The sequence below is a fragment of the Lucilia sericata genome, unplaced genomic scaffold (genome assembly GCF_015586225.1).
Source record: "Lucilia sericata isolate MDLA Ls3-8-SP2 unplaced genomic scaffold, ASM1558622v1 Contig001824F_arrow, whole genome shotgun sequence".
Taxonomy (NCBI): domain Eukaryota; kingdom Metazoa; phylum Arthropoda; class Insecta; order Diptera; family Calliphoridae; genus Lucilia; species Lucilia sericata.
In genome coordinates, this window is record NW_023995721.1 from 1 (window position 1) to 18,633 (window position 18,633).

The 18,633-nt window shown below is 29.7% G+C and overlaps 3 protein-coding genes across 4 annotated transcripts; 1 reads left to right on the forward strand and 2 right to left on the reverse strand.

Annotated features, from left to right (window-relative positions):
• Positions 1–2,168: 2,168 nt before the first annotated feature.
• LOC119612764 (ubiquitin-conjugating enzyme E2 J2) lies at positions 2,169–5,078 on the reverse strand. Of its 2 annotated transcripts, none has more exons than XM_037968622.1 (4): positions 4,606–5,078; positions 3,723–4,073; positions 3,301–3,371; positions 2,169–3,233 (listed from the first exon to the last, which is right to left on the reverse strand). In XM_037968622.1, exons 2-4 carry the CDS (start codon positions 4,030–4,032, stop codon positions 2,772–2,774), a joined length of 843 nt encoding a protein of 280 aa, XP_037824550.1. In that variant the 5' UTR covers positions 4,033–4,073; positions 4,606–5,078; the 3' UTR covers positions 2,169–2,771. The 2 variants fall into 2 exon arrangements, with proteins under 2 accessions (XP_037824550.1, XP_037824551.1); XM_037968623.1 differs by lacking the exon at positions 4,606–5,078 and adding an exon at positions 4,249–4,375.
• A 3,249-nt stretch (positions 5,079–8,327) lies between these two features.
• On the forward strand, positions 8,328–11,365 carry LOC119612763 (pyrroline-5-carboxylate reductase 3). Its single transcript, XM_037968621.1, has 4 exons — positions 8,328–8,594; positions 8,654–8,724; positions 8,805–8,981; positions 10,758–11,365. The coding sequence occupies exons 1-4, from the start codon at positions 8,516–8,518 to the stop codon at positions 11,247–11,249; spliced, it is 819 nt and encodes a 272-aa protein (XP_037824549.1). The 5' UTR covers positions 8,328–8,515; the 3' UTR covers positions 11,250–11,365.
• Positions 11,264–14,961, reverse strand: LOC119612762 (nucleolar protein 14 homolog). The gene is made up of 4 exons (XM_037968619.1): positions 14,320–14,961; positions 13,759–14,253; positions 11,536–13,033; positions 11,264–11,477 (listed from the first exon to the last, which is right to left on the reverse strand). Exons 1-4 carry the CDS (start codon positions 14,816–14,818, stop codon positions 11,372–11,374), a joined length of 2,598 nt encoding a protein of 865 aa, XP_037824547.1. The 5' UTR covers positions 14,819–14,961; the 3' UTR covers positions 11,264–11,371.
• Between the last annotated feature and the right edge of the window lie 3,672 nt (positions 14,962–18,633).

Below are 18,633 nucleotides of genomic sequence, written 5' to 3' on the forward strand. Positions count from 1 at the left end.
GTTAATGTAACCGATATTTGTCATTACTTTACGATATCAATACTTAAAATTAAAAAAATTACTGAATTCCGGTACTGATGTCCTACCAATATTTTTCCAGGTCAAACACCAATATCAGTACATTTTTTGGCATATCTTGAGGTGTCCCCAAGCATTATTTACATATGTTTTTATATTCCCAGTTCGTTGTTTCCTCAGGAAAGTCCTTCAATTTAATTATTATGAAAAGTTTAAATAAGGAAAAACCTTCAATCGAAAACTCTAAATATAAAACTGAAGTCCTACTTCTTATAAAAATATTCGATTTGGTAACAATCGTAACGATGTTATAACAATTCACAATTTAGCACTTTACACAAAAATATAAAACAATAAAATCCTATTTTCGCAGTGCCTGCGCCTGTTTACATACTTATTTGTTTACAAAAATCTTATTAAAAACAACAAAAACAAATATCATGCAAAATACAAAAAGAAAACAGCAACAGAGAAGTTAAACGTTCCTGCACTCTCCTCTCTTTTTTTCAAAAAGCCGTGTTGTTTACTTTTTTGTTTTGTTTCATGCTTTGTTTGTTTTTAATTTCAAGAATACGTACGTGTGACTATTGTTTCTATGTATTAGTAACAACTTTAAACGCTTATAGCTCCTAAAATTCTGAACCGATCTCATTAATATATATATTGTGCACATCTGTGAACAAATACCTTTAAAATGATATAATCTTTTGCCAAGATCAGATGTATACGGTAAGAGTAAAAAGGGGTCACAAAAAAATCGTCTTGCCTATTAATTATATATATATATATATTATATATATATATATACTATATATATATATACATATATATATATATATAATCGACATCTATATATATATAGTATATATATATAGATATATATATCATATTATACCTATATCATCTCTATCTCTCTCTATCTATATCTCTATCTCTCTCCATCTCTATCTATCTCTATCTATCTATAGCTCTATATCATACTCTCTCTCTCTATCTATCTCTCTCTCTATTCTCACTCCGGCTGGCTAATTTTTTTTTTTAATTTTGTATGAGAAGCACTTTTGTATGAGAAGCACAAAAAATTTCTGAAAATAAAATTTCCAACCGAGATACTTAATACGGGGGGATCACCTTTTTAGCAAATACAAAAAGTCTTCTATGAAAATTTTCAAAAATTTTTTTCGAATTGAAATTTTCTACTTTGGTATTCTGCATTTCGATTAGACTCTCCGCCACATAAATAACCCCCCTATTCTGCATTTCGATTACGTTTACGCCTTCAGTTGCAACGATCGAAAAAAGGTATTCTAACAAAAAACTGAATCGTAAGAAAAAGAAGAAGCAATTCCATTTCGTTTCAATGCTTTACGAATGTGTGTATTCTGCGTTACGATCGTACCTACGTTTTTGTAAGTTGTTGTTTATGTGGCAGAGAGTCGAATCGAAATGCAGAATACCAAAGTTGCCAAACGGAGAAAATTTCAATTCGAATTGAAATGCAGAATAGGGGCGACGAACTTACAAAAACACACAATCGTAAAGCATTGAAACAAAATGGAAATGCTTCTTCGAACTAAACCTTTAGAAGTTACAGACTTATTTCGCTCAGTTTTCATTTTAATACCACTGTGCACCACTATTACTATTTCCAAGAAATTGTTGGAACAAGTACGCTTTCTATGGATACTAGTTCCAACATAGTGTCAAAGAACTAGTTCTTTCAAAACTCTTTTGAAGTACTTAGAAATCACAACAATTATCCAAAGAATTGTTTCCAGAAGTAATGGCGACATCACTAGTTCTAAGGTTCCTATTCGAGAATTTTGAGTGATTCTGTTTGCACCCGTTACAGGATAAAAGTGTTTTAAATAGTTTACAATATATTATAGACAGTGTATCTCTACTGATACGGATCATATAAACAATTTGTTCTAATGAAAAGTTCAAAAACCGGACTTTTTGCAAAAAAGACTTTAAAACTTGTGATAATACGTAAAATTATAAAAAAAGGCTAAACAACAAACTCAAAACATTTTATAGTTGTTTGAATAAGTCGTTAAATTGCGAGTACATTTATGCATTCATTCATGCAGTTTAAAACACAACACTTTAATTGTTAGTTCGAGTTCAATTCAGAGAAAATACATAGATTTTGCTTTAAAATTTTTTTATTCATTAATTATTACTTAAAGTCATGTACAGAATACAAATTTAATTAATATGTATATTACACAAATAAGCGTTGTTGTATTTCAATTACTTTTATTTATCTTTTTTTTTATTTTTTTACTAAATTTTAAATATACTTTGCCTACTATCCCCAACGATTAAATATTTAATTTTTTACAAAAATTATAACTCTAACGTAGAACTATATATGTATATAAGTGAAGTGTTTGGTTTTCACCATAAAAGAATTTTGTTTTTATAGGCTGGGATAATTTTGTAATTTATATAAATTTTATTCAGTTTTTAATTAATATGCCATATTTTATTTCTATTTATTTATAAAACTCTACATTGTAAAGTGAGTGAAATGTTTGGAATTCAAGAAAATAGCATGTATGTAGTTGAAAGTAGAACAGACGAGGGAGAGTAATTGAAGATAATTTATATTAAATAAACAGACATACAAACTATATAGCAAATTAAAACAAAACAAGTTTAAAAGTAAAAAAGGTAAACAATTTCTTTTTATGCACACCCCACCCTCTTCGCTAATATTGACAATTTAACATTAACATCATTAGCTTCTATTCCTGATTAATATTTTTGAAAACATAATTTACAACTAATACAAATATAGCGAAACATATTATAATTATGATATTTGATTGCCAATTCAAATAAGAATTTGATAGACTTTTTGCCGAATTCGGATCTGCCGCAATGCCACCGTTAATATCGTTTACATTTGCTGTTGTACCATTTGCAGCTAAACGGGCTCTCACACCGCCGACGCCCGCAATGCCACCATTCGCTGTGGCTTTGAGACCATTTGTACCGTTGGCAATTGTACCATTTGCAGCAGCATTTAATGCTTTCAGTTTTTGTTCTTTTTCTGTTTGAAGTCTTTTGTTAATCTCTTCGCATATCTCGGGAAATAATTCAACAAAATGGGGATTTTTTAAATTAAATGCAAGCGATTTTTTGGCGAGTTGCTGTTTTTCATAATTTGTAGTTTCGATTGATCCTAATGTAGCGGTACTTTCCAACTAAAACGAAAAAAAATTAAATTTGGTATTTCTATAGTATTTAAGAGATTTGAGTTTCGTAACATACCATAAAGCTTAATAAACCAGTAAGAATAGTGCCAACACACCAAGTTGGATTCCATGTATCGGGATGGAAGTCTAAAATAGAGAAATTTAGATTTTATTTAATAAAATTGCATTTAAATTTGAATTATTTTTTTTAATAATAGAACTGTTTTTTGAGTATTAAAAAGATCTAAAAAGAACCTTTTTTAACAGAAAAAGAACATTAGAAATTTTTAGACAAAAAACTTAATTGTAAAAAACTACATTTGCGAAATTTTCAAAAGTTGGAAAAAAATTTCATTGTAAATTTTTGAAAAAAAATCTTCTTTAGGATTGGACATTGAAAAATTCTTAAAAAATTTAAAATTTATAAATTTTCTAACAAAAATAGAATAAATATTCTAAAAAATACACATAATACCCCATATCAATAAATAGTCTCACCTGATATACTTAAACACAGACGGGTATTTGTTTTGAAACGTCCATTCGGTGTCAGCATATAAATCGATGGCGGCTTAAAGGGAAATTCTCTGGGAAACAATAAGGTACCATGATAATATCCACCATAATAGGGTGAATCTTCGGGACCTTTGACAACATAATGCCATTCTAAAATGTTATTAGGTAAAGGTTCTGCGGTGATATAAGGCAATGGATCACGTTTTAAACGCATATAATCCTGTTTCATACGTGAAACAGCTGTCGGTTGTTTACGGCCCGAAGATGAATTGGGCATTTTTTTAACTTCCATGGCTCCACTAAGCGGTAGTCAGTAAACAGGAAATTAAACAGCTAAAATTTAAATAGAATAAAACAAAATTAAATATATTCCTTTTTTCTGGAAACCTTAAGAATTTGCAACCAACTAAAAGAAAACAATAGCAAAAAGTACACGTGTCTTTTTTAAATAATTAAAACTAGGTATAAAACTGTTAAAAATAGAGATAAATAAATTGTATGTATATACCTATGTACATAGTAATAATTATTCTTTATTATGTATTTTATGAAAATACAAATCGCTGTAAAAACAAATGTTTATCATTTTTTCTGTAACAAAACTGTCTATATCTTCAATTAGCAACAAAATCAAACAAATATTATTTTAAAATATATAAAATACCTACATAAAAAATAATAATAATTTTCATATTTTCCACTTTACCCTGACCTTCGCGTTGTATTTTGTTTTTCTTTATTCGTTTCTATTGTTGTTTTCTAGTTGTTGTTGTTGCATTCTCTTCTAAAATATAAACAATTAATGTGATACTCACTTACAGGGGAGCGTCCAGCTCCCCTGAGCAACACCCCTTGACCAACTTACCTCTTTTGTGTTGCAAACAGATTTGTAAACTCTTGTCTTCTATAAATTATTTTTTCACAATTGTAATTTATTAGCTTTCAAGTAAATTCACTAACTTCCTGGTTATGAACTTCTTCAGCACTACCTTTTTATCGAAAACAATTTTTTTTTTTGATGTGACCACTTTACTGATTCGTCTTACGTACTTGGGTTCACGCGTAATAACTTAGCAATTAATAATATTAATTTTGTTAAAATACGTAGTAGTTGCGGATTATTTGCTTTTGTTTAGTTTTAATTTTGTTGCAATTTCTTTGTTTGGTTTTTTATATTTGGTGCTTTTGTGTTTTTAAATGTTTTTCTTATTAATTTTATTTGTTTTACAATATTTTGATTGTTTTTTCACAAAAATTCACTAGTCTTGAGAAATTTCTGCATTTTTTCTTTACAATATTTTTAGTGATGTCACAAATTTCTGGCGTTATCGACTGTTTGCTTTTATCGATATGTAAATGATAACAGTTTTTTTTTTTTTTGATGAGGCGTTTTTACACCAAAAATATGATAATAATAACAGAGTTGGGAGTGTAGAAGAAAAATAAATATTGAGTTTAAAAAAATACTTATGTGAGGGTTTTAAGTTGAAGATTTAACGCCAATTAATAATACTATGAGGTAAAATAATATCAAACGGGGTTCATTAGTTCCTTAAACTGTCATTTAACTAATCAATATATAATTTTTAAAGTTGTTATGTATCTTGAATATTAATTAATCCCATTAAATAGTACTTAACAGCTTTCGTAACTCTTTTTTTTTGGGAAAATGGACTCATAGTCATTAAACTAGCCATTAGCCCTATTGTCCCGCTATGGACTAGACAATAGAGTAGTCTATAATGTGGATAGCACTCTTCTTTAGACTAAAGTATGTACTAGTCTATAAACTGGACAATAAACTACTCTATAGACTAAATTAGACCAAATCACATACACTATACACTAGGTATCGAATACTCTAAATATTGTCTAGGCTGGCTCAGTTTTCTGCCCATATCTGCGTTATTTATGGACCGATTTACCTGTTTTTAAGTGTGAAACTTCTCGACACACATACGGATGGACAGACATGTCTTAATTGACTCCGCTATATGTATACTGGGTTGGAAATCACAACGAAATGACCAACTTACATACATACAGTTACCGTCAAAATAATAGCACCACTTCGCAGTTCGATTTTAATTTTTCGATTACGTTATTATCCGTCAATATTTTTCTCCATAATTTTGTAATATTATTACTAGAAGTCTATACTCTTAAAAAGTAAAAAAAAATACGAAATGAATAAGTGGATTTATAAAAAATACGTCCAAACGCTTATGTACTCCAATTTGGACCTATCAAAATAATACCACTAATAAATTTGTTTTTGGCAAAAAAGCAAAATAGTGCATAATATTTTATTAAAACCCACTAAAATAGGTAAGCTGCTATTTGTATTATTAATTATTAAATTCTACTTTTAAGAATAATAGCGTTTGATTTAAAATAATAGGCTATTTCGCGCACTGCAATGGCGAAACACGTGAAACAATCAAAAAAATGATTTCTAGGGAGAAAACATAATCCCGATAAGAAATATTGCAGGATGTTCAAATAAAATGATTGCAAATTATCATATCTTACAAATTTAAATCGAAATTGCTGGACTTCAAACCGCTAATTTTCGTTAAATGATTAGAGGCATAGTGTGATAAATTAAAGCAGCTCCAATTTTGTTGGAACTGGAAAAAATATTAAAAGATTTATCTGCTAAAAATGACTAAATCTATACCCAGGTGACTATGAGAACACATTTGAAACGTTTACAGCTCAAGTAAAGTACTATTCTTGAAAACAAGGATGTAAAAACAATGTTAGAGTATGTAAAAACCCATTTAGATTAGCCAGTTGGAAATTTGCTATTTGAGCAGACAGGTCCAAAATTATTTTATTTTGTAGAAAGGGTTATTGATCTTATATAAGGAGTCCTCCAAACTCAAAAAATATTCAAAAAGACCTCTAAATATGGCTGTTTTAGTAATACGGTATTTTAACGCTTTCCGTTCTATGATATAGCACCCATTACCCATATAGTATCTATCATGTAAGCATCGGAATATCTTAAAATCCGTATGCAAATTATATTGCCGAATGTATCTGATGATATTCCACCGATTTCGGTCAGGAAATAATACAAAGGCCCACATAACATCCGCAGAAATGTCAAAAACTGGATTCTGGATAATTGACCCGCTGTAATTGAGAGGCCTGCCCAAAGTTCCGATTTAATATCAATCGAGAATTTGTATGCCGATATAAAGAAAAAGATATCTGAAATAAAACCAACCAACAATTATGATTTTTGGAGCACTGTGGAACAGGCATGGTTGTCAGAATTTGGTGAATTTAATGAAATGGGTTGGCTAGCCCCCCATGGACCTAGGGCAATGCAAACCACAAGCTAATAATAATCCTTATACTCAATTTGACACAAAACTACTCAAATTATGAACTCTTTAAAACATTTTCTATTTTTATTTAACATTTGAACACAAGTGGTGCTATTATTTTGACATGCATTTTCTTTAACTTTAAAAAAAAACCTAATTATTTTCAATAAATGTGAATTTATATGATTCCGCTTTTTCTTTCATACATTCTTAATACATTTCTCAATATTTTAAACCAATATATTCACTAAGGAAGTGGTGCTATTATTCTGACAGCAGCTGTATGTATGTATATAGACTTCTGCCTTGTGCAAAAATGATTATTAAAGTTAACAATGGTTTACTACACACTTTTTCCATATAAAAACAGGTTTTAGCTACCATTGTTATATGTTGAAGAGTATAAAAATGATATGCAAAGAATAATAAGAATATTTTTTTCTTTAAAAAGTTTTATAAACTAGAAATAAATTTTAGAAAATTACATAGGCCGACAAATTTTTAACTTTAAAATATTTAGATTTTTCTTTAAAAGGTTTTATAATCTATTAATAAATTTTAATCTATAAATAAAATAAAAATAAGAGATTTTATTTTTTTATAAAAGTAAAAAATTTCTATAAATATAGACATTTTAGAAAAAAAAAATCTTTAAAAGAGATTTTCATTTTGTTTAAAAGTCCTAAATAATACAAAGTGATCAGAAATATTAAAATAAAGAAAAATAAATATTTTTTTAAATTCCATATAATGATAACAAACCAAAAAATATATAAAATTTGACCTAAAAGTTATTAACGTTAAACAACAACTAAAAATTATCTCTTTAAAGACACTCCTACTTTTTAAAACAAAAATAATTAACGGAAATTTTTATACAAAGACCCCCGAAGAAGCTAAAAGAAATCTTATATCTGACTAACTGAATATTTTGGACTTTAAACAGCTTAAAAACTGCAACTGCAAATCCGAAAAAATGTAATTTAAAGAAAAAATTGTATTTATAGCTATAGCTTTAATAAAAACATTTACAATTACAAATGTTTTTCTTTTACTATTCAAATACTTGTTTATTATTATAAAAATATATATTATAAAACTGATAAGAAATTGAAAAGAGAAAATCTTAGATTGTAGTGGCTATTCGAACTCAAACATATGCTAGTTTTATTTACGTATTATTGGAATAAACTACTGAAAACCAAGAATACAAAAGCACTGGCTTATCGGTAAATGAATTATTTTCATTTTTCTGTTTTCATGGGAGCGAAACAAACAAAAACTCGATCTCACCAAAAACACTATCACAACCTGCGACAAAATTTAAAGAATTTAGTATTTATTTGACTTCTTGCAATTAAAGACGTGACTTTCTTAAAAGAAAAAATATTTTTATTTCGAAAAATATTAACTTTTTTATACGAACTTATAACAATAATGAATAAAATTGGTAAAATTGGTTTCTTGGGTGGTGGCAGAATAGCTCAGGCTATGGCTAATGGTTTTATATCGGCCGGTAATTATAGAATTTTTATTATATTTCAAAAAAATTTTAACTAAGATTTTTTAATTTAGGTTTAACTAAACCAGAGTCAATTATAGCTAGTGTACATCCCTCCGATTCTATATCACTGCAATCATTTAAGGTGCAAAGTGTTAATATTATTTTAATTCAATTATTTCATAATTAATTAATTAAAATTATCTGTTAATTTTTTATTTATAGAAACTTGGCGTAGAGACTTTAACAAAAAATGACCCGGTCATTGAAAAGTCAAATATTATATTCATTTCTGTTAAACCCCAAGTTGTGCCACAAGTTTTAGCCGAAGTCAAACCGAAAAGTAATGAAAAGCTATTTATCTCTGTAGCCATGGGTGTTACAATCAAAACATTGGAACAGGTAATTTAATATACTTATATTATTGCATATTATGTTTATCTTTTAAAATTGAAAAAAAAATAATAATTTTGATTGAGTTATCGCTTGTTGAAATCGAAATGTTTTTATCTACAACATTTTTAAAGATTATAAAAGCAAACATCCATGAAAACAAATATACATACATTTTTATTCAGTTGATAGTATGTATTTAGAGAAAATGTTTGTGTTGTTGCTTAAAATTAAAAACCGGTAAATATTTAAATTGACCAAGAATTTCCCCAAATAATAAAAACAAGTTTATAAAAGAAAACCCAAAATCTTTTTCGTGACTAGAATTTGAATTAACTGAAAGTTAATTGCCAAAGTTATGGGTGGAAAATTTAATGTTTCAAAATAAAAATATTTGAAATATGTGCGTTTAAATACTAAATTAATAACAAAAATCTTGTCTACTGGTCATTTTGGCAAAAACAAAAAAACTTCAGCGCCAATTAACGAACTGTCTGTTCGAGCCTTTAACAAGAACACAATCTTATATCGACCGAAAACTAATGTGTCTCTTTAAACTGTATATTGGTGGAACGTTTGTATGGGAGTAGGAAAATTTTCCATTTTAAATACCAAATAAAATTATTATCTATGTATATTATTCGCATCAAGGAAAGTGTTTTAACGAAATCCTTTACGAAATAATTTAAAATATATTGGGCCATATAAAATAGGTTAATATCGAGGGACTATATTCAATAGTCCCTATCTAAAATAATACAAGTTTTCAGGAGAGCAAAAAAACTGTTTATTTCGCTAGTTAGAGAAGATTTTTAAATTTTTTCTTCTACAATATATTTCTACGACCATATACTAAACCCTTATATAAAAAGAATTTTAAATTTTGCATTATTTGCAAAATTATTCACAAATTTATATCAGATAGAGCTTATTTTCTACGAAAATATTCATTCAACCAACAGATAGAAAGTTTTTCATGGAAATATAAAATTTTTATTTGAATTAAAATCAATAAATATTATATTTTATACAATTTAATGGAGAAAAATAAATCAAATTGTTGAAAAAGCAACAGATTATAATGTTTTGGTCCAAAATCAAAGTTATATGGTTAAACACGACAATAAAATTGATTTAATTAGTATCATAATGAGCGATATCTCAAAAACTATTAGACCGATTTTAAATATTTTGACGGATTTGTGTTCAGCATGTCCAAATTATTAAGAAGACTTGTTTTGCAACAGAAAATCATCCAAAGGGATAGAGTTTGAAGCAATTTTTGGATAAGATAGAGAGTTTTGCATTCAGAATTTTTCTTTTTTTAAGATAGAGAAATTTAAAAAAAGCTATAAAATTGCCAAAAAATATATTTTTTTTTTTTTTTTTGAAATTTATATCTGTCATTTTCATGAAAATGACAGATAACGACTATTGAATATAGTCCCTCGATATTTTGTATATCAATTGTTCTATAAACTTGAATTTTACGTAAAATTAGGAATATTTTGGATGGACCTGTTCTCTACCATAAAAAATTTAGATTTTTTTGCAAAGTTAGCATTTCGAAAAGTAAAAATACGTTAGATGCTAAAAAAAAATGGCGAAAAATCTTTATTTAAAATTTTCTATATTTAAACTGCTTTTTCGTTAAAATTTAATCACTTCGAATTTATTTTGAATACAACATTTAAAGCGATTAATCGATCGATTTTAAGCCGATTAAAAAAATACTACTATCCTTCTATAAAAGCTTTAAATAATTTTCTTAATAAATCTTTATAGAACCTCTCTCCCACCTCACGTGTGATACGTGTAATGCCCAATACACCCGCTCTCGTACAATCAGGTTGTTCAGTATTTGTACGTGGCTCTAAGGCTACCGATGAAGATGCACAAAATACTCAAAAACTGTTGGAAGCCATTGGTACATGTGAAGAAGTCGATGAATATCTATTGGATCCCATAACAGCTCTAAGTGGCAGTGGACCGGCCTATGTATTTGTAATGATTGAAGCCTTAGCTGATGGTGCGGTGCGTATGGGTATACCACGTGATATGGCCTATCGTTTAGCCTCACAAACCGTTATGGGTTCAGGACATTTGGTGAGAGACTCAAAAGAACATCCTGGTTCGCTGAAAGATAACGTAACAAGTCCGGCGGGTTCTACAGCGGCCGCTTTAAAACATTTAGAAGAAGCTGGCTTTAGAGCAGCGGTTGCTGGTGCTGTGGAGGCAGCTACACTAAGATGCCGTGAAATGTCCAAAGAAAAATAGTGAGAAAAATGTGGTTTAGTTTAGGAATATTTAATTTATTTTTGTGATAAAAATAAAACTCGTTATTACTATAAGAAAAATCTATACATATGCTATACATGTTAATTGTGTTAAAACTTAATTTAGAATTTCTTCTTTTTCTTGGCTCTGTCCATAGCATTAAGTTCGCCTTGCTGTAAGGAGGCTTCGGCATAAATACGTTTAACCTTTTCGCGACGCTCCTTGTCACTGTAAAGGAAATCATACAATTAAATTTTTAATATACATAATTTGCCAAAATACATACCTTTGTAATTGTTGTGATATACGCATTTTCTGCAGGAACTCTGTATCACGACGTATTTCTCGTATAGCACCCTTAGTTTCACGCTTAATTTTCGCCATAAGTTTAACCTTTTCTTCTTTGGCGGCAGACAGTTTAGGACGACGTTTATCATCATACACTGTTTCTATACGAGGCTCTAATAGACGCAAAGCTTTGGGTTTCTTTTCGGGTGGTACCAATTTTGTAAGAGTTTTTTTGGCTAACGATTCCAAGGCAGTTTTTGTTTTTTCATAATTATCTTTTACATAAGTGGGATAAGCAGTTAAAGGCAACTTTTCTAACATGTCCAAAAGGGATGTGGCCAAAAAGTTGCTGCCAATATTTTCATTAACCAAACTCACAGCATCTTCGATTAATTTCAAACATTGATTTAAGGATCTCACCTTAAAATCATTCGAAAATGTTTGTGTTACTAAATCTTCAGCTTTTAAGGGTTCCTCTTTAATATCCAAGAAATCCTTTGAATCTTCTGGTATGGCCAGCAATTTACTAAGAAGACCTTGACTTTGGAAGGGTGGTAGAATTTTAATAATTTCTATTGGTCTTTTGGGTATACTAAGGAATACAACTCCCAGGAGATAATTAAAGGCAGCCGGTAAAAATCTTTTAGAGATTTGACCATATTCTAAACTTAAAGTTACTAAGAAGAGACCCATAGCTATATCCTGACGACTACGTACTCGAGCTTTAGATAAAATATGCTGTATAAATATGTAACAAGGTGTCACAATGGGATGTCTGAAATCCGAAGTTGAACAAAGATTTGAAACCAATTTCAAGTATATCAAAACTTCTAAAGAAGGAAATTGTTTAGAGTTCTTTTTAAATTCAGCATATTTCTCCTTTATAACATCGAGCAAAGTATTAGACATTCTCTCTGGATTCAAGTGTATCAAATCATAGAGATGAGGCATTATTGATGAAAGAAATTGAAAATGTGTTCTTATATCTTCCTGGCTGGCATCAGAGAATTTTTCATTTAAAAGTTGTAAGAGAAAAGCAAATAATTTAACTATTTTTTCACGATTGACACCTTCCAATTTTGGATGATTGCACTTAATAAGCCGCTCTATAATGATTGCTTGATCTTGAAGTTTATATTCGTTTAAAAGTTTAGTGAACTCTGAGTATGATTTCGGCATTTCTATAGTAAATGGCAGATCAGTTCTTTCAATATTTACTTTCGTTTCTTGTTGCTTTTGTTTATTGGTAACTTTTTCTTTTGCTACCTTCGTAGGTACCTCTTCATCATTTTCCTCCTCTGAATCGGATACTTTTAGATCACTTAAATGATCCTCTTCATCATCTTCATCTTCTGATTCTTCTTCATCATCTTCCTCCTCATCCTCCTCTTCATCTTCGTCATTTCCATCATCATTTTCCTCTTCTTCAACAGCACCATGCTCCTCCTCCGCAACGCCATTTTCTTCATTATCTTCTTGTTTGCCACCCAATGTACCTGATTTTAAATATTATAATTTTTTTAAATTGTTTTTTCGCTTTATTATACCCTTTCTAACGTTTAATTATATCCCAATATTAGTCTGAAGTAATGTTGTCAAAAGAATTCTTTAAAACCCTCTACGCTGATTGAAAAAAACTTTTCCTTTTTATATAAAACCCTAGATTTTTTTTTTTTTTTTTTTTTTTTTTTTTTTTGGCCAGTATCTGAAATTTTTCGAAAATATTTATAACATACGTACATTTATTTATTTAAAAACTAACTTTACAAGAAATATTTCAAAGAGAAACAACTTCTAAAATTTGTATTACAGAGGGTAACAGGTCTAAACAATATTTTTGAGTAAAATTCAAGTTTCTAGCAAATTGACTCAAATCTCATAATAGATATCAAAAAAAATAGCCTCTTTTATAAGACCCAATATGTTGCCAATAATTTCGAAAAAAATTAAAAATTTCCTACACTTTTCATAGATATTTTCTCCAAACGTTTCGTTTGAAAATTAGGATATTTTTGGAAAGTCTGCTGGGACTGTTTTACCTGTGTCTAAAAATGGACATTATTTTCTTTCTATTGATATATGTATGCATATATATTTAAAATACCAGAGTAAAATTGCCCCTCCCTTCTTTCATAAAAAAAATTATGTGACGTTCTATAGGATATCATATCGTCAAAAACGGCCAAGTTTGTAAGAAAATTTAATTAAAAATTTCACTCACCATCCATATTATATGCTAAAGTACCCTCTTCCTCTCCATCACCATAGGCAAAATAACCATCATCCAAATCATCCGCCGATCTATGTTTAGGTTTTTGTTCTTCCTCATCCTCTTCTCCCTCTGCCCGCATACGTTTCATACGTTCCCGCTCCAGTTTCTCCAAACGTTCTTTTTCTTTTTTTGCCAAATCTTCCTCTGATAATAATTTATCGCTAACCACTCCTCTAGGTTCAAATACCAATTCTTTAGTCAAACGATCATAATCATCAGGATCAGGTTTTGCCTTCAACTCATTTTTGGACATTTTGCCCACCAAGCCCATAAGATCCTTATAGTTGGCATCTAATTTCTCGGTTAAATCAAAAAGTTCATCTTTTTCTTTGGCAATTTCTATCTTGCGACGTTTTTGTTCAACAATCATTTCTTCTATCGCGCTTTTGCGGTCCTTGGCAGCTGCATCATCACCACCAAAATGGGCCGCTTCGGTAAATTCCGCTGTAATAAGTGGTTTTATAGGTTTTAATACAAAATTTTCCTAAAAAATATTTATAAAATAGATACCATCCAGCCCTTCATCTTCTTCTGCCTCATCATCAGATCTTTCATCGCGAAACTGTTCGATTTCTTCCAATGTTTGCCCTCGATGTGTCAATACCTCATCATCGTTTAAATTGAAACGTGATTTTTTGTTTTCTTTCAATCTCTCCAATTTATCGGCCGCAAAACGGGCATTCATTATTTGCTCATCTAATTGATCGTCATTCAAATGTTTGCCTATACGACGATCTTTAAATTTGTTAGTCTTATGTTTATCCATAAATTCTTGTCCCAGTGTTTCCTGACGCCTCTTAACAGCCTTTGCACGGGACACACCAGGCAAACCACGATCGTGTTTACAGGTTCTACCCAAAATTTGAAATTTTTCCTTGTTCATGTGAACCTCGAAAGGATTCAAACGTTTCGAGGTGGCTGGATTAGCGGTGGCAAATGGATTCTCCTTTTTAACCGCCTTCTTGGCATAAACTGCATCAGCAGCAGATTTTTTATTCTTTTTGACCATTTTATTTACACTTTATTACACTTTTATTTTAATATTTCTGTGAATTTTTTAAATATTTCGTGTTAACAAAAATCTTGTTGCATTTTCAACACAAACAAATTAAACGTACTCGCACGTGGTAAACATTAGCAACCAGAGCCCTGCGCCGACAAATATTAACTGCGTCGGCGGCTTAAAATCGACCTTAAGCCGGCTAAGTTTTCAACTACGTTTAGTTTTTAAATATTCAACGATTTTGAATAAAAACGGAATCCGAGAGATCAGTCTTAAAAATTAAAAACAAATCCTTTCTCCAAGTTTTACGAGGATCGGCCGATATTTAACCCTATCCTCCATATAAAACATCTTGCAGAAAATCAGTTTCTTCCAGAACAACATCAATTAAAGGGATCACAAAGAGATTGAAAGAGATTGATTATTAGATTAATAAGAACGTTAGCGTGATTTTAGGATTAGGAACTTAAATGTGAAATTGGGTCAATTATGGACCAAGTTCTCTATAATTTAAAGTATTTTTTTTTTTTTAATTCTACTATAATTCTGTCATAAAATAACTTTTGGAATGATGTATTAGCTATAAACTGATTTTCTGTAAGAGGGTTATATTGGCGGACCGATTCTCATAATTTTATTTTTCATAAATGTAGGTTTCGGTTCCTAAAAGTGTTTTGTTCGTCGACATCGACATTTGAAAGCCATTTATGTGCGTTTAAGTCATTTTCTGAAGAAGATTTCATATGGGTTTAGGGTGAATTATGCTTCGATCGTCTTAAAATTTGGTAGACATATTTTCGTTCCAACAAAAATTGTTTATTATGGTATTATTAAGTACGTAGACAACGTTAAAATCAATTATTGAAGGGGGCAGTGTCAATTATGGCCTATAGAGATTTCGATTGATATCGAGCCCTTTTTGCAAAAATTTTTTTATAGAAATCGATAACTAAGGTCTATTAGCATCATCTCTGAAAATTTCGTAGCTATAGATCCAACAGATTCAACTTTACAAGAAAAAAAAATGACATAAGTACACATTTATTTTCTGTTTATGAATTTTGGAACAGCAGGCGTCGGTAACGTCTAAATTTTCTTTTAAAATATATTAAATTTATAGACAAATTTTGAACAAATTAACGTACTAAATTTGTTTGTGAATGAAATGCCACATATTTGGGCTGCACAAGTCAACAATAATGCGATAATTTGTTAAAAAATATATCGTGCCATCATAAGCACACGAATTTTTTTTTAGCAAATTGTTTTATTATGCACAAAAACTATTTCTTTCCAATGTTTATTATTTTTCAGTTTTAGAAATTTCATTTTGACAAAACCCAACTCTAGACAACAAAAAACAAGTAAGAAGTTATAGTCGGGCGAGGCCGACCATATAATACCCTACACCTTTGACAAAAATATAATGTGATTTAGTTGCCATAATAAAGCATTTAAGTTGAATTGTACCTTACCTTAGATATACATACTTAAGCCCTTTATTGTTGAATAAAATTGTGGACATTTAAGTGAAATTTTGATGGGGGCTTTTCATAGGGGCTAGGGTCATATGAGAACCTATTATTATGGAATTCATGGGGGTCATCAAGTCTTGTATACAACTTGGTTTTTGCAGCTTTTTGTCGAGATATGAGTATATTAAACATAATTATGAACTTAAAAGCCCTATTCGGCGGGTTCGGTTGTATGGGGGCTAGGTGAAATAATGGACCGATGTAAACCATTTTCGACAGGCTTCATCTACGGTACCATAAAAGATCATGTGCTAAATTTCATTGAATTATCTCCAAAATTGCGACCTGTAGTTTGATTACAAGTTTTAAAAGCCCTATTCGGGGGTTCAGTTGTATGGGGGCTAGGTGAAATAATGGACCGATGGTAACCATTTTCAATAGGCTTCGTCTACGGTACCATAAAAGATTGTGTACCAAATTTCATTGAATTATCTCCAAAATTGCGACCTGTAGTTTGATTACAAGTTTTAAAAGCCCTATTCGGGGGTTCAGTTGTATGGGGGCTAGGTGAAATAATGGACCGATGGTAACCATTTTCAATAGGCTTCGTCTACGGTACCATAAAAGATCATGTGCCTAATTTCATTGAATTATCTCTAAGATTGCGACCTGTAGTTTGATTACAAGGATTACAAGCCCTATTGGGGGGTTCAGTTGTATGGGGGCTAGGTGAAATAATGAACCGATCTTAACCATTTTCAATAGGCTTCGTACCTGGGACAATAGAAGATCATGTACCAAATTTCATTGAATCGACTCAGAAAATGATTCTGAGCCGATTGGTATACTTTAAGGTGGGTATAGGACCAATATTATTGTGCGTTACAAACATCAGCACAAACCCAATATACCCTCCCCACTAAAGTGGTGTAGGGTATAAATATTGTGTTTGTTGCCGAAACGCTCTCACCTTACTTATTACATCATGAGTAGGATTTTTTCGATTTGAATTACATTATACTTCATGATAAAAATATAGAAGGTAGTGTAAGGTTTTTTGAAGTTTCCTTTTTTATTAAAATTGAATAAAGCGTTGCAATATTTTAAAAAATGATGCTAAGTTCCTAGAAATTTTTAGTGAAGAATTTGTAATTTATTATTAGATTTGTTCTAACACTGATCTAAATAAGACATTTTTCAAATTATTTTTATTACAATAATGAATTTATTATATTATTTTGGACTGTAGTTTTGACTATACATAGTCCAACCTATAGACTAGCATAAAGCCTAAACTATAGACTTGACTATTGACTAAACTACGGCTATAATTTTCTGCTATAAACGTATAATGAAATCACACTATTCTATATATCGTGACCCTATATTCAAAAAGTGCGAACTCAATTTTGGGCAAAGTGAGTTTTTGATGCAAAAGGATTCCTCAATGCATGATCCACGTCTGGTATAAATTTGAAACCAAAAAAGTAATTTTTGCACTTTTAACAACAATTTTTGTTAATATGCTATCTCAAAGTTAAATTTTTATTGAAGAAAATAAGTGCTAACTTCCATACAAATTTTACAACATTTTTTAAAACTTCAAATTTATTTAAAAATTATTTTGTATATTAACAAGATGAACATGCTGAACACAAAACAGGTGAAGATTAATAAATTGAATGTATAGTTTTTAAGATATGATCATTTATATAATTGTATATAAAGCCAGTTTTATACTTTAAATAATGTTTTTCCGAAAATTGTAAAGTTATTTCAGAAATCGTTTATAACACTAAGATCTATAATATTCTATGGTTCCAATTTAGAATTTTGATTATAAAAAAGTCTTTAAATGTGCAAATTATGGAGTATTATTCAAAAAATATTGGTACTTTTTATATTCAAAAACTTTTCATAATTTAAAATATTTGTACTGAGAATAAGGAATAGTAAACAAGCAGATATGCCATGAGTTTTTCTACTTAAATGGTGTAAATGCATCTTATTGGACTTACTGGTTTGACTTATATCCCTTTAAAAAAAACATTTCATAAAATTATAAAATAACGCATATTATTAGAAGAAATTTTTGTTCTATTCTTTGAACAAAACATGCTAACTTAGAACAAATATTTGTTTTTTTGTCGACCAAAAAGTGCTATCTTAAATAAGTCGCTAAAATGTGCAAAATATTAAAATTTTTTCATAGGTAAGAATTAGTAAGGATGTTAAAAACGTATTATGGAAGAAATATTTTCTTTTAGTGCAATATTTCACGAATTAAATAGTTTTTTTGCTTTCCTGAAAACTAGACTTTATTGATTTAGCACTTTTTGAATATAG